A 15237-nucleotide genomic window follows, 5' to 3' on the forward strand; every position below is an offset into this window, starting at 1 on the left:
GCGGAGGGGATTCTCTTCTGGTATCCCTCCGCGCCTTCCTAAAATGGCGGGAGGGAGGGCGGAGGAGGGAGGTCCCGCCTCTCCGCGCCCCTCTGCTCTCCCTCCTCCCGCCATGTTTGGAGGAGGAAGGGAGGCCGGCGCATTGGGCGCAAGGCAACGCGGAGGAGCCGCCCCCGTTTGCCGGCGAGCCGCAAGAGCAGCAGCCTCTCCGCCGCGTCCTCCTCCTCCTCTTTCTCCGGCCGAGAGGATGGAGCTCTGGAAGGAGGCCTCCGCCGCTGCCGCCGCCTCTCCTCCTGGCTTCTCCTTCTCCTCGTAGGCGAGCGAGGCTGTCCCCGTCCCCTCAGAGCGAGGGGAGGGGAAGAGCATGAGCGGCTGCCCCGTCCTTCCCCGGACCAGGACCAGGAGGAGAGGAGGAGGAGGTGGCGGAGGAGACCCAGACGCCGAGGAACCGCCGCCGCCTCCGCCGCCTCGGAGGAGCCATGGTGCCCTTCGCGCCGCCCGACGAGGGCGCAGAGGAACCCCCGCCGCCGCCGCCGCCGCCTCTTCCTCCTCCTCCGCCTCCTCAGCCCCAAGAGGAGCCCTTCTGCCCCCCGATCCTCCTCCCAGACGCAGCCGGCGGCAGCGCCCTCATGGAGACCTCCTCCGGAGGAAGCAACGGAGAGGTGGGTCTCAGGGGGAAGGGAAGGGAAGGGACGGAGTGGGGAACCTGAGGGGAAAAAGGGGTTAATGGGACATCCGAGCTAAAAAAGGAAGCACCTGAGGTAAAAAAAGGTGGTCCTGGGGTAAAAAGGGGGTAAAGTTGGGGACCTGAGGGTAAAAAGGATGCCACTGAGGTAAAAAAGGGGTTAATGGGACATCTGAGGTAATAAAGGATGTTCCTGAGGTAAAAAAGTGAACTCTTGAGGTAAAAAAAAGGGGGGGGAGGTAAAGTGTGGGACCTGAGGTAAACGGACACTTTTGAGGTAAAAAGATGGTAAAGTGGGGAACCTGAGGTTAAAAAAGACACCCCTGAGGTAAAAAAGTGGGGTAATGGAACACCTGAGGTAAAAAAGGATGCTTCTGAGGTTAAAAAAAGGGGGGAAATTGGAAACCTGAGGTAAAAAAAGGATGCTTCTAAGGTAAAAAAGTGGGGTAATGGGACATGTGAGGTCAGAAAAGGATGCTCTTGAGGTAAAAGGGGTTAAAGTGGGGAGCCTGAGGTTAAAAAGGATGCCTCTTGAGGTAAAAGAGGGGGAAGTGGGGCACCTGGGATAAAAGCAGGAGGTAAAGTGAGGGAACTGAGGTTAAAAAAAGGGATGCTTCTGAGGTAAAAGGGGGTAAAGTGGGGGAACTGAGACTAAAAAAAGGACACTGAGGTTAAAAGTGGGGTACATGAGTTAAAAAATAAGAACTCTCCAGAGGTAACAATGGGGGAAAGGGGGAACTGAGGTCCAGAAAGGGTGCTTCTGACTGTGGGTGGGCCACTGGCCTCCATGGAGACCCTCCAGAGTTGGAAGAAGAAGGAGCCATGTTCCCAAAAGGGGAATCCGGAGTTTGTGGCCCCTGGGGTGGTGTGCCTTTGTGGTTGTGTGCCTTCAAGTTGTCTCCATCATGGAGTTTCCTTGGCAAGATGTGTCCAGAGGAGGTTTGCCATTGCCTTCCCCTGAGGCTGAGAGCCTGCGACTCGCCCAAGGTCCTCCAATGGGTTTCATGGCCAAGCGGAGAATCGAACCCCCGTCTCCAGGGTTGTAGTCCAACACTCAAACAACTATGGCTCTCCGTTTCTGACTAAGGGCAACCCTATGATGGGGCTTTCTGGGCAAGGTTTGTTCAGATGGTGGTGGTTTTTGAGGCTGGAAGAGTGTGACTCGCCAAAGGTTACCCAACCCTGGTCTCCAGAGCCGCAAATCTGATGCTCAAACCACTATGCCAGGCTGCTGGTAGGTAGGACTCTTGACTGTTGGAAAGGAATCTGACCTTCCTCAGCAAGGAGGCAACATTAAGGACAACCTTCTTCCAAGAAGGCCTCCACCAAAAGCATCTAAGGAAGCTTTCCAAGTTGTTCGCTCAGGTTTTCATTATAGTTATTCCCAAACGCTTGGCTCCAGGTTTTCTTGAAGGACCGAATAATCCCAAAAGCTTATCCAGAAACTTGGAACATCTTGCATGTTTGGTGGGAATGCGGGCCAAGGGTTTCTATGGCTGCTACAGTACTAGGTTCTGCAACTGTGGACTGAAGTCTAGGAAAGCTGATGCTGCCAACTCTTTTCTTTCAGTTAGTCTCAAAGCTGCTCCAAGGTCTCCCTACATACTTCTTGCTGAGGTTGAGCTCCCTCCGACCCCAGAAACAGTTTTGGGGTTTCTAGTGACACTTCTTCATATCCACTCCACTTTTGACTTCCACTTGGTCCTTCCGCTTGCCCTTGGCCTTCTCTTGTTCTTTCTCTCTCTCCAAAAATTATAATCTAGTCTTTAATGTCATTCTTCTGAGGACGGGGGCCTTGGAGATGATGTCTCTTCCAGGGAGTTGCCATGTGTCAGGATCAATCTGAGGGCAGTTAACAACAACAGCATATCTAACCCTGATATCTTGTGCCATCTTTAGACAAGTCTTCTCTAAATCCAGTGGTTCACCCAACTGGCCCTGCTCCCCTCCTAACTGTCCTTAACCAGAGAGAGCTGAGGATCTTGTCTTGCTACTTAAGGACTGGATTCCAAGCTGACCTTCAACAGATGCAGTAAAATCATAAGAACAGCTCTCCGTTCTTCTCTTACATCTTTGTCTGACTTCCTCTCTCTGCATCCAGTTCAGGCCTGTGTTCTTCAACTATAGACACCTTAAACATTTGAACCCCTCTCCCCTCAGTTCCTATTATCACTCCATTTAAAAGTCTTCTCCTTTGTTTTTTAACTCTATATATTCAGCCTGTTTCCTAAATAAATCTAGTTCTGAACTGTTGCCAGCTGCCTTCCGTCCATCCATCCATCCTTCCTTATTCATCCCAATCCATCCTGTCTTAACAGCCGCTTTCCAAGTTGTTTGCTCTGTTTTTCATTACAGTTATTCCCAAACCCTTGGCTCCAGGTTTTCTTGAAGGACCGAATAATCCCAAAAGCTTATCCAGAAATTTGGAACATCTTGCCTGTTTGGTGGGAATGCGGGCCAAGGGTTTTTATGGCTGCTACTAAGTCCTGGAACTTGCATCCAAGTGTGGCTAAACTGGGTTTATCTCTGTCACTGTTCCTTCAATACATGAAAACTTCTATATTGTGATATCGTTTGAGAAATTAACTGTCTATAAGGGAAGGGCTTTTCATAGGTTGCTGTGCTATTCTTATTACCCCCCCCCCCCATGGATACATTTTTGTATTTGATGGAGGGGCTTTCTGTTTTATTTTTTGTAAGTCGCATTGAGTCTTTGTTCTGAGGAGACAATGAAATATGATTATTAGTAGTGGTGATTATTGATGATAATAACAACACTACTAATGCACCTGTCCTAGCATATATCCTCACCACTATAGCAGTTTGGTACCAGTTAGGCTTTTGCACTGCAGAATTAAAGCAGTTTGACATGACTTTAACAACCATGATTTTATCCTACAGAACCTTGGGATTTGTAGTTTGGTGTAGTATTTAGCCTGGTCTGTTGGAGAGCTCTGGTGCCTCACCAAACTACAGATACAAATAGGATAGAGTTGTGGCAGTTAAAGCCATGTCATGCTGCCTTAATTCTGCAGTGTGGATGCACTCTTGGGGTTTGTAGTTTGGTGATGGGCTTTGAATTCTCTGCTGCAGTTCAGTGGAGTTCTCTAACAGAGGATTGTAAGTAGCTCATCTGACTACAAATTCCCCGATTCCTTAGAATGGAGCCATGGCAGTTACAGTGTCATCAGACTGCAATAATGGTTCAGTATAGCTACACTCTTAATACTTGCTGCTTTGCACACGTGTGCACATGCAACAAGGCACTGTCCCATATTATTTCTGTCTTAGGATCAAGATGTTCCCGTTTCTTGGGATTTCACAATGTGTACAAAAATTACCACTTTCTCAGTCTTGATGAGAGTAGTCCCAGCCAAACAGAGGCCCTAAGAGCACACCTTATTCTCTCATTTAACAGTTGTTAGTTTCAAGGGTAAGATCATTTATTTTACTGTAGCAGCAACTTATTTTCTGTACTGTGAGCACAGAGGGAAGCAAACTGTTTCTCTCCACTGTTTGTGCACCTGCAAAAGTGAATTCCTTTACTCTGAATTTATAATATACTGCCACTCTGAGTCACTGTGGTTTTTACCCATTTTCTTAAACCTCCCAAGGCCTTTGAATCCTTCAAAGAGTTAAGTACTTTCCCCTCCTGTTCTTGGGCCTGAGGTGTCCTCTAACTGTTCCTAATGACCTGGGCATTCCAGCCATATTCCAAGTATCAGTCCTTCAAGGTGAGGCTAGACATTCCATTTGAAAAATAGGAGGTGTCTTGAGTCTGTCAACCCCGTGATTTGATAGTGGACACAAGGACTGCTCTCTAAGTTTAAAACAAACATGAAGGATTATTGATGATGACCCTTTCTGGAGTCCTTTTCTTCGAAAGATAAACTGGTTTTGGTCTATATCAGGGTGAACAAGTTCAGCCCTCCAAATGTTGTTGGATGACAACTCTTATTGATCCTAGCCTACATAACAAGTTGTATACAAAGGGATCTTGTAGCACCTTTGAGACTAACAGAAAGAGGTTGGTAGCATGAGCTTTCGCAGAGTTGAGCCTACTTCCTCAGATGCATGTATGCCTGAATAGCAAGTTGTGAAGATTGCTTGGAACTACAATCCAGCAACATTTGGAGGACACATTTTGCCCACCCTTGTCTAGACGGTCCTGATTTGCTACTCTCGGCTAACTCAAACAACATTTTTTGTAGCTATTCATTTCATGTTTATCCTGTTAGGCTTTAGTAGATGTTAAGGTCCATATGAATTTATTAGTTTGTCTCCCATTCAGGCACTGTGTAGACCCGGACCTACTTAATTTCAGCAATGCTTATGTCTCATGTATCTACATGCAGGTTGTATTTGGAGCAGGGCTGGAGAGCTTGAGCTTCTACGGTGGTTTGGATTACACCTACCAAAATCATTTGCTATATTAGCTGAGGGCTTCTGGGAGCTGAAGATCAGAGCATCAAGTGGGAGAGGAGCAAAGGTCCCCAACCCTTATACAGAGGCCCCACACGTCCTTTAGGACTACAGTGAACTGCTCACAGTTTCTGCCTGCCATTGTTCCATCTTCACGTCTAAAAGCCATCTGCACTTGAGGCTTTACTCATCCCTTGGAGGGTTTGGGAACTTATGTAGTTACTGTTTCTAGGCCAAAGAGAAGCTGACAAACTCTTGGCCTCTCAAGGGCTCATTTATTATGAAAACAAATGGTGCAGGCTTAAGATAGAGAGAGATTCAGGGAAGTGGAACCTGATAAATTGTATGCATTGTGACATCTGTAAGTCGGCATGCCCACCTTCTCCAATGTATTGCCCAGATGTTAGATTGCCAGGATGTATTTTATTGCCAGGATGTTAGAAAATGCCATTTGGTGCCTGGATCTTCTTTATTTGCTTCTGGCCAGTTGTTCCAGTATTTGTCAGAATGGCTTTTGTTCCGTTGTTGCAAGCTGACTATTGACTGGTTTCCCTGCCCCTGACATCACCAGAGGTTTCATTAAACAAACATACCAGATGTATCCATTACTTACAGTTCCCTAACACTGTCCGGGAAGAGCTTTTTTAAAAGGTATCCAGATGTTTCATGACAAAACTAAGCAATAACCCCAGGAAGAAGTTTATATTTTCTTACTGATCAGTTTTCTTGGCGCTTTCCTAATTCTAGAGTTATTGTTGCTGGAAGTGGAGTGCATTGTACGACTGAAGGAAATTCACACTGTGAAAATGGTCCTATGCTAGAGTAGGGTGCTTTATGATATTTACAGATCTATGCTGTAATGATATAAACATGACTTTGCAGTAGACCTTAGGTTTCTGGAAACGCTGAGTGAGAGTTGGATGTGAAATATTGTAAATATGCCTTAAATGCCAATTTGCATGCTCTGTCAATGAAAGATCTAATCTAAACAACTGTTTCAGAAACTGGTTTGACTTGCCTCTGGTTGTATTGGGTTGTTTTTTTAAACATACTAATAGTCTACATCTCTTAGAGGGATCCTTTTACAGTTAGAGATTATTGTACTTCTATACTGTGAATGTATGAGGGAATTAGGTGGAAGTTTAATACTTCTTGCCTAAGCACAACCTGATCCTGGACATCTTACTTGGAAGTGCAAGAGCCCTACAGAATCCAGTGGTATTTCATTTCAAAGTAGGTATATATGTTGAATTGAAGTCTGTGGGACTGAAAGCAGCCTAAATGTGTGCAGGATTGTAACTTCAGTCTTCTAGATTGCCTCAGTTTGTGTGTCCATAGAAAGCGGTTCCTTAAGCACTGTAATTACGGTGCAGTTCTTTATTATAGCTGCATGCACTTCAAAATATTTCCGTGACTGAATACCTAATCATGGTTTATATGCCTGAGTAATTTAGGAAAATACTATAATAAAATTGCATTATTGGTTACCCAAATAAAAACATTCTGTTACCTCTAATGTGCCGAAGATTGATATTTATACTCAGAGGTGTTAAAATATAACACAGCAAGACTAGCAACAAATTCTTAATTTTTGAATTATTCCAACAAACCTCTGTGCAAGTTAATCCTCTGTTACTTTTCATTCAGAGTATTGCAGAATTGCCTAACCTTTACACAGTCCTGTTTGAGTCGAACTGTTTTCTAAAGCTGCAATCCTATGCATGCTTATTCAGGAGTAAGCCCCAGTAAACCAAAACACACTGCAGAAGTAATCCAGTGTGAGACTGCTTTAACTGCCCTGGCTCAGAGCTAAGGAACGTAGTTGTGTATGACATTTAGCCTTCTGTGTCAGAGAGCTCTGGTGCCACAATAAACAACAGTTGCCAGGATTCCCTAGCACTGAGCCAGGGCAGTTAAAGTAGTCTAAAGCTGGATTATTTCTGCAGTGCGTTTTGGACCTAGGTGAGTCTTGGGTCCAAACTGTTAAGGAAAAAGCAACATGGGTTATACAGTAAATGAAATAAAACATGTATGTGAGAGTCAGGGTGACTCAGCAGAAGCCAATTGAGAACCACACAGGTGTAAATGGTAATACAATTAACAAGTCCTGAATGCCAAGGACAAGAAATGTAAAGTGGATGATTGGACACACCTGACAATTGTTAAGTGGTCAAGGCTGAGATGATGAAATTAATTGTAGGATGAATCAAGAGAGCCAATGAGAATGATGTACACGCCTACTGGGTGGAAACAGACAACAGTGGGTGGTACCATGCATTGACTATAATAATGACTATGCATCCCAATGTATTTTGTGGGTTGTAGTAGTGGTGGATAGTGAGGAGTATAGTATTGTTGTATTGGAGTTGTGTTGGATAGTTTTGGAGCTGTATATAGTAGAATAAAGTAGATCTTTTATATAAGACTACTGAGTTGTCTGGTGTCTTGGGTGAAGCTACAAGAACCAGCTGGATCCTGAAGAAGGGTGAAGACTTCTGTGGAAGCAAGAGTGAGAAGGCTTGGAGAGTTTGTCAGGGTCTTCAGCCTATTCTCTGTAACTCTTGCTAAGCTATAACCACTGGCCAAAACTGGTCAGCGCGGTGCACAACCAGGTGGTGAGTTCGAGCCAGAGGTGAAGAGCTACAACTCCCATCATCCCTGACACAAACTGCACATTATGTAAATGGGTACAGGAATAAGCTGCCAAGCAGCAGTTGTTTCCCTGTCCCCCTGTTCCAGTGAAGGAAGGGAGAAAGCGCAATGTGGCATTTCATGCTTCTGACTCTTCCTCATTGCTCTAATTTGGTTACCTTGTTCTGTCCTGAAAGCAGAAATAGTGGAGGTGAACCATGGGGTTGCTGTAGGTCAGCAGGCCATTTGAAGTCATGCACATGCACACAGAGGGGAATTTTGCATCAAGAAAGGCTAGCCAACCTTTCAGCTCGCCTGCAACATCCTAAGCCTTGTTAGTAACTGCTTCCTGTCTCTCTCCTACTTGGGGAACCACAGATAGAGCAGTGCTGCTCAAGCTATCAGATGTGGGGACCAGCAAGTCCCTCCTCCCCAGTGGGTCAGGGACTGATAACACATTTGTGCTCATTTGCTGCAATTCTTTATTTCTTTTCCTCTTTCCCGGAAGCTCTCCAGGGACTGGCAGCAAATTACTGCAGTTGCATCTGCATTGCAGAAATAATGTCGTTTGACCCAGCTTTAACTGCCCTGGCTTAATGCTATGGAATTCTGGGACTTGTAGTTTTGTGAGATACTTAGCCTTCTCTATGTGAGAGCTCTGGTGCCAGAGCAGACTACAGATCCCAGGATTCCATAGCACTGAGCCATGGCTGTTAAAGTGGTGTCGAACTGCATTATTTCTACAGTGCAAAAGAAGCCTGGGACTGGCAGCAGCCTATGGTCCACCATTTTGAGCTAGAGGGCCAAAGTCTAAGAACCACTGATGCCTCCTGTCGCTGGCTTCAGCTTTGGTCTCTTCAGAAGCTTTGGTTCATTCAGAAGAAGTCAAGGAAATCACTTTTATTGCTGAAATCCAAGGTGTGGCCTTTCTTGTGTATGGATCCTGGTATTTCCTTGGATAATGTTTAAAAAGTTTTTGTCATTACTTGTGTTTGACTCCTGGCATTTCATGCTAAATGTTTTTAAAAGTTTCCGAAAAGGCTAAAATCAGTTGTTTAAAAACCAGGGGGTTATGGGTATGTTGACTGATGCCATATGCGTTGTTACTGCTTATGTCACATATGAAACTTGTTATCTAGGTTCTGAATACTTTCCAAATGGCTGGACATGTTTTGAAATTAAAGTGACTATAAAAAATATTGGTAATGTAGAAAAGATTTCTTGTTTTGGTTTCTAGCTTAAAGTTCTGCAGATTCACATTCATCCATAATGTCTTCCTTATCCATTCTCAAAACATTATTAGATAATTAATGGAAGTTTGGCATTTTGTTGTGTGTTTGATATGTGAATACTGTTACACACTTGGTTCTTCTTGTAATATCTTGGATATATTATAATTTAAGTAGCGAATTGTGCTGTATGGTTTGTGATCTTGTTGCTATTTCTTAACCATAGATTCAGATTTCCACTATCAGAATAGCAGATTTGTCCATGGGAAACTGTTGCTTTACTCTTTGAAGTTCATGAGGAAATCAAATGCCAGAATAACACAGTAGCCTGGAATGGAATTACTCAGCCATAACAAAAAGGATGTTTACTTAGGACAATGCTGTTGGATTTGGAGACAGCAAATATTGTCATGAATATGAATTGAACCTTGCTCTTTCTGCTGCTTTGCCAGCTCAGTGCCTCTTTTGTGTGTGCGCTTATTGTTGAATTGGTGAGAAAGAAAAGTGCATCCTTAGTTTAGCAACTGGATTGCCACATTCCTCATAGTGATGAAATCAATACTTTAAGTTGCTTTTTTATGGTTGACTTTGTTTACATTTATATTGTGAAACCTGTTTTCATTAATCTAGGTTGTCAAGTCACTAAGTACAGAATACATTTTTGGTGAACATCCCTATTGAAGGACATGTACTTTCTAAAGTGTACTGTGTGTATGTATATAAGCGAACTGCTAAGTATCATAGATAGTGTCAAACTGAATATGCAAGTAGTAGATACAGTTGGCCCTCCACATTTGCGGCTGTGACTTCTGCGGATTTGATTATTTGTGGTTTTAATTAATATGTTCCCTCTCGGACTCTCTAGGCCCTCCAGCGCAACTCTGCCAGAAGTTGACAACAGAGTTGTGCTGGAGAACCTAGGAGTTCCTAGTCAAAACACCTCTCTAGGCATTTGTAGGTCCTCCAACATGAATCTGTGACCAACCTCTGGCAGATGTTGGCCGTAGAGTTGCACTGGAGCACCTGCACATTCCTAGAAAGGCGTTGGGTCAAAATAATAAGTGTTCTTTTATTTGTGGTTTTTCCACATTCATGGGGGTCCTTCACCCTTAACCCCAGGAAATGTGGAGGGAACACTGTACTGTATTTTGGAGATTCATGTGTGTGCTAGAGATGTTCATCTGGTTTCTCTGCTACTAGTGATATTTGGGGGTTTGAGGGGGGGAAATCTTAAATGGAAATAAAAGCTTGTTCTTACTTGTTTCCGTTGCACTTTCAAGTAGAGATGAGAACATTGGATTAGCTATTGTATATCATCCTGAACTTGTTTATGGCTGATACTTCTCATGCGCATACACATTTACTGGATCACTCATGACGAGGCCTTGAAATTGAATGTGTGAAATTATTCCACACAAAGCTGTTATCTTTGAGGTGAAGTTAAAGGTAGTCATCAATCTGATATGCTTCATTTATTCAAACAGCCCAGTTATCATTATCCTAACTTCCCATCACCAGGTGTGACATGGCTTGTTGTGGGAAGCTTCAGATCCTGCAGTGTGTTTTGGGGGGGAAACCTGGAGCAGCACCACTAGTGTAATGTGAAGGGTGGGGTTATAAATGATACCGTATATATGGGGGACTTGTTTCTTTAAGAGAGGCTTATATGGCAATAGCAACTCCCTCTCCAGAAGGTTTGCTTTGTTCAGTGGGTCCTGTCTTTGGGTCAGCCTTTACGTTCCTGTTTGCTTTGTTTGTCGCTTTCACTCTTACATGCTCAACTAGTGGGGTTATGGCATGCTGCAGTACTGTACTTAACTGCTTTGGAATTTAAGGTACAAGAAAAATCCACCAATGTGCCCGTGTTTTTGAGTGACACGAGGGAGTGATCTGTGGTCTGAATTTCCATTCTTTGGGCGGTGGGTATAGGTCATAAGTGTCCTTTAAAGTTTTCCCCCCTCTTCTTCATGGGCTCTCTCTCAAAACATAATTTAATGGAAAGACTTTCTGAAGCATCTTCTGGTTTGCTTCCTCTGCTACTGGAAGAAGAAAGGGGACGTTCGTTGCATTGCTTATGTGTAAGCGAACACCTGAAAGACACTTATGCTAGCAATGAAGCTAAGGTTGGTAGGTTGGGTAAATCCCACCCCACAGACCTCTGATAATGAAAAGATAGATCAGGGGAAATACTGTATCTCAGCAATGGAAAATGCTGAAGGATTCTTGAACCACTAATGAGAGGCAAACTATACACCTCTTCATCTGCCAGAGTGTTGCTGCAGGTTTTGGCCTTTTAAAATGATGGGAAGCAACACAGAAAACTTTCTGCTGTTGATGCAGAATGTTCCTTCTTAGCTTTTTTTAAAACTCTGCCACTTTTAAAAACCTTCTTCCCCCCAAAAAACACACACACTTTAAAACAATCACTATCCCGAATAGTAAGTAATGCATGATGATTATTGGCAAATTAGCAGCTGAAAAGTACTTGTTCTGCCAGACCAATTCCATGTGTGTTAGACAGAGCAATTAAAAAGTAATGACTAAAAATAATAAGACTTTTGATTAGCTGCTAGTGCTTTCTGGCTGGCTTATTATTTGAATTTAGTAAATACTTAATTGCTTTATGTGAGCTGAAAAATACAAGAGACTTTTGAAACCTACTGTTTTATTGATAGAAACCACTTAATTTGCCCTTTTCTTTGATTGAAGAGTTCTGTTGAAAAGGATGTAATCAAGTGGTAGACTCGGTTTACAAGAAAACTCTGCATTGTCTGTGTTTTTAGTAATTTACTGCATTTTTAGATTATAAAGTCTTAATAAGGAAACCAGGGTTGGTGGCTCTCTAACACAAAAGGAAGTGAACACGCGGAACCTCCTTCAATGGGAATTAATTTCTAAAGCTTTTGAAGTAACCCAGTTCCATTAATGGTATTAAAGATAGGCAAGCTGCACATTTGTTGGGGAGAATGCAAAGATCTAGGCTCAGACTTGATGTTATAAGTGTTCCCAGTACTATTGGTAGTTTGTAATGTGGATGCCTTTTGCATGCACTCACCTTGAGTCTTAGGAAGTACAACTCACGCCTGCTTGGCTCCTTTCTGTTACAAGTGTGGTAGGTCTGTGGCTCTTTGCTGAATTTGGCTCTTAGCTGCTGTGTAACCTGCTTTAGGTTGAGTGACTTAAAAGAAAGTCAGATATGTTCTAACTTTCATTCATGCAGCAATTCTTGGTTGCAATTGAATTTTATTGTCTTATTTATTGTCAACCACCCTAAGAGCTCTTCTATAGAGCACCCTATAAATACTGATGTTAAGCAACACATCTATTTGTGGGATTCATTTCTCAGGATGTGGTTGCTGGGTATTTGCGTGTGAGTGCACTGTAAGATGGTGGAGATGTTATGATAAGGACTTGTTACTGAAAAGTATGGTAATTAATACAGCATAATTAATTTAATTAAATTTAATAATTATCTTGCCTTGTGTTTATCAGGTTTTTCAAGTTCTTGGTTAGTACAGTCTAGCCTTGTTTGTAAGGTGCAGTAGTTCAACCAAATTTAGTCGCTTGGTAGTTTGGGAGAAAAAGTTGAAGATGTCATCTGTGTAGCGTAACTTAGTGAGACCTTTAATTAAATGAAACCAATATTAGTAGAATTGTATTTGGGGGCATGCCTAACTTATACTCCTAGGTGAATACCTAGTCTTGAAACAGGTGCATGCATGTTTCTTAAACATGAAGATGCCAGTTACAGATGCAGGCAAAATGTCAGGAATAAGTTCTTCCAGAACACGGGCACATAGCCTAAAAACCCTAAAAAAATATTGTGATTCCTTGTAGTTTGAGCCATATATGCCTGTAAGAAGAAAAGCCCTCCTTCCAACCACCATCTTGAGGGGGAGAGAGGCCTGTTATGTTTTTGTTTTACTTTGTATTGTACTTCCTGTTGTACACCGCTTTGATCTAATTTGGAAAAGCAGTATATACATAAACATTATTATTATTATTATTATTATTATTATTTAAGCAGAGAGTTCCACTTCTCAAAATGATGTTTGTTTTTTCACATTTATGAACACTGTCCTTAGGATGGCATTTAAATCAGGGCAATTTAAAATAATTGGTACAACATTATTTTCAAATCAGTTTCCAGCTCTATCTCCTTTATTTGCTCATGAGGAATATTTATTTGTTTGATATTACATAGAGCTGGACCAAGAGGAGTCCTCCAGATCCTAACATCCTTTACTATTAGCTGTGTTTGCTAGGACTGATAGCAACTGCACCCCTGACAATTTAAAATGCCTTTATACTATAGTTTAAAATGTTTAATTATTACTATAATTTAAAATGCTTAATGGAAACCCATTGGGTGACCTTAGGTGAGTCGCACACTCTCAGTCCTAGAAAACCCTGAGATAGGGCCACCAAGTGAGGCACCAGTCGGTGGCAGCGACTGAATCTAGTTGGATGTTTCCTGCCCTTGTGGCCAAGTGAAGTGCCACTTGGCAGCAGTGGTCAAATCTGCTTAGATGCTTTCCTCCCTTCCCAGCTATGAGGGCTACTTTCTTAAAAGAGCAGAAACTGTGGGAAGCATTTGGGATGTCTGTTTATTACAGGGACCTTCTGTGAGCAGAGTTGCAGGAACTGAAGTCCTCCCCAGCTTCCCCCTCTTCTCTTTCCCCCTGAGGTGGAGAAAGGGCTCCTTGAGTTAAAACTCAGAGGGCACTGGATGTGTGCTTTCCCTCCATCCCTCACTCACTATATGTATGTACAGGTGCCCCTCCTAACTTGCGGATCTGAGATCCATGACTTCGACTATGCGCGGAGGGGCGAACTAATGGTGCGCATCCCTTGGCCGCACCCAATTCAAGCCCTTGAATACACACAAGCCTCCGTTTTTGCAGGGTGTGTGTATGTCAAGAATGGATCCCCTACGCAAACGAAGGGCCAACTGTATACACAAATTCCGACATTCCAAAATCAGTAAAAAAAAATATATATATATACAGTGGTACCCCGGGATACGAAATACCCACGTTACGAAATTTCCGGGTTACGAAAAAAATCCATTGAAAATAATTGTTCCGGGTTACGAAGGTTATTTCGGGTTACGAAAAAAATTTTGGTGCTTTTCGGCGCTTTTTCGCACGAAATCGCGGCTTTTCCCCATTAGCGCCTATGGCATTTCGGCTTGCGAATGCTTTTCGGGTTACGAAAGCGGCGGCGGAACGAATTAATTTCGTAACCCGAGGCACCACTGTCTGAAATACAGAACACTTCTGGTTCCAAGCATTTTGAATTAAGGGAGGTTCAATGAGATTTGGCCTTTAGTAACAGGAAGCTTGAGTAGATATTGCTTTCAAAATTCTAAAACATATCAGTAGCATTCTGCCTAGACTAAACATGGGAGGATTACAGACTATCGCTTGAAGTTTAGATTTGATCTTTAGAAATGGCACTAGGCAGTTGCCTCCTCTTGATGTTAACTGGAAATGCTGGACTTTCTACTCTTTTCCATTCATTTTTCCACAGTACAGTATTGCTCAGTATTACATAGCATTAAATTGTCATGGCTGGAAATGTGTTCTCTTATTGTCTGAATACATACACAGAATATCATGTGACCGTATCGCCTTTGGTTGGAAACTTGCAGTGCTCCGTGATCAAAATATTGTACAGATAGATACAATCTCTCCTAATCTGGAGCCAATAACTGTGACATTTTAGGTTCTTGATTAAAATAAACTAGTATGCGACAAAGTATATTATATAGTGACATTTTTGTACAAATTTGACATCTTCTTTCATTTATATAAAACAAATGCCTGATTTGTTAATATATTCTGAACAAGGTTTTATATGGTGATGCAATGCGTTATCTATGAATTGGGATACTCCACAGAAAGAGCTAATTTTAGGGCTACTTAAAGAAATGGGTATCAGCTTTTCAGATTTCGGTTTGATTAGAGAACATTGGATTACCAATAATAATGTATTGGAAGTATATTGTGTGGTTATTTGTGTTTCTAATTTCACCTCATTACTATTTTCTTCTTGCAGCTAAATGGCATTAAAATGGTAGACGAACCTATGGAAGAGGGAGAACCGTATTCCTATAATGTAAGTACTTCTATAATAAACCATAATTGTTCATAATGCCGGGAGCTGCTATAAATTAGTTTAAAATAGTTTAATCTAATTGTCATTTGTGAAGTTTATATACCCCAAACAATGCAAAGTAGTCTAGCTGGAGCAGGAGAGACCAGTCAT

The 15237-nt window shown here is 42.6% G+C and overlaps 1 protein-coding gene across 3 annotated transcripts in view; it reads left to right on the top strand.

Annotated features, from left to right (window-relative positions):
* Positions 1-479: 479 nt before the first annotated feature.
* The window catches only part of RPS6KA6 (ribosomal protein S6 kinase A6), a 45815-nt gene continuing 31057 nt past the window's right edge, over positions 480-15237 (top strand). For all 3 annotated transcript variants that reach the window (XR_006105108.1, XM_042480486.1, XM_042480487.1), the window contains exons 1-2: positions 480-662; positions 15028-15087. Coding sequence is in view for 2 of the 3 variants with exons in the window: in XM_042480486.1 (XP_042336420.1) it covers positions 480-662; positions 15028-15087 (243 nt within the window). In the remaining variant the exon portion in view is untranslated. The remainder of the gene's footprint in view (positions 663-15027; positions 15088-15237) is intronic.

The sequence above is a fragment of the Sceloporus undulatus genome, chromosome 7, assembly GCF_019175285.1.
Source record: "Sceloporus undulatus isolate JIND9_A2432 ecotype Alabama chromosome 7, SceUnd_v1.1, whole genome shotgun sequence".
Lineage (NCBI taxonomy): Eukaryota > Metazoa > Chordata > Lepidosauria > Squamata > Phrynosomatidae > Sceloporus > Sceloporus undulatus.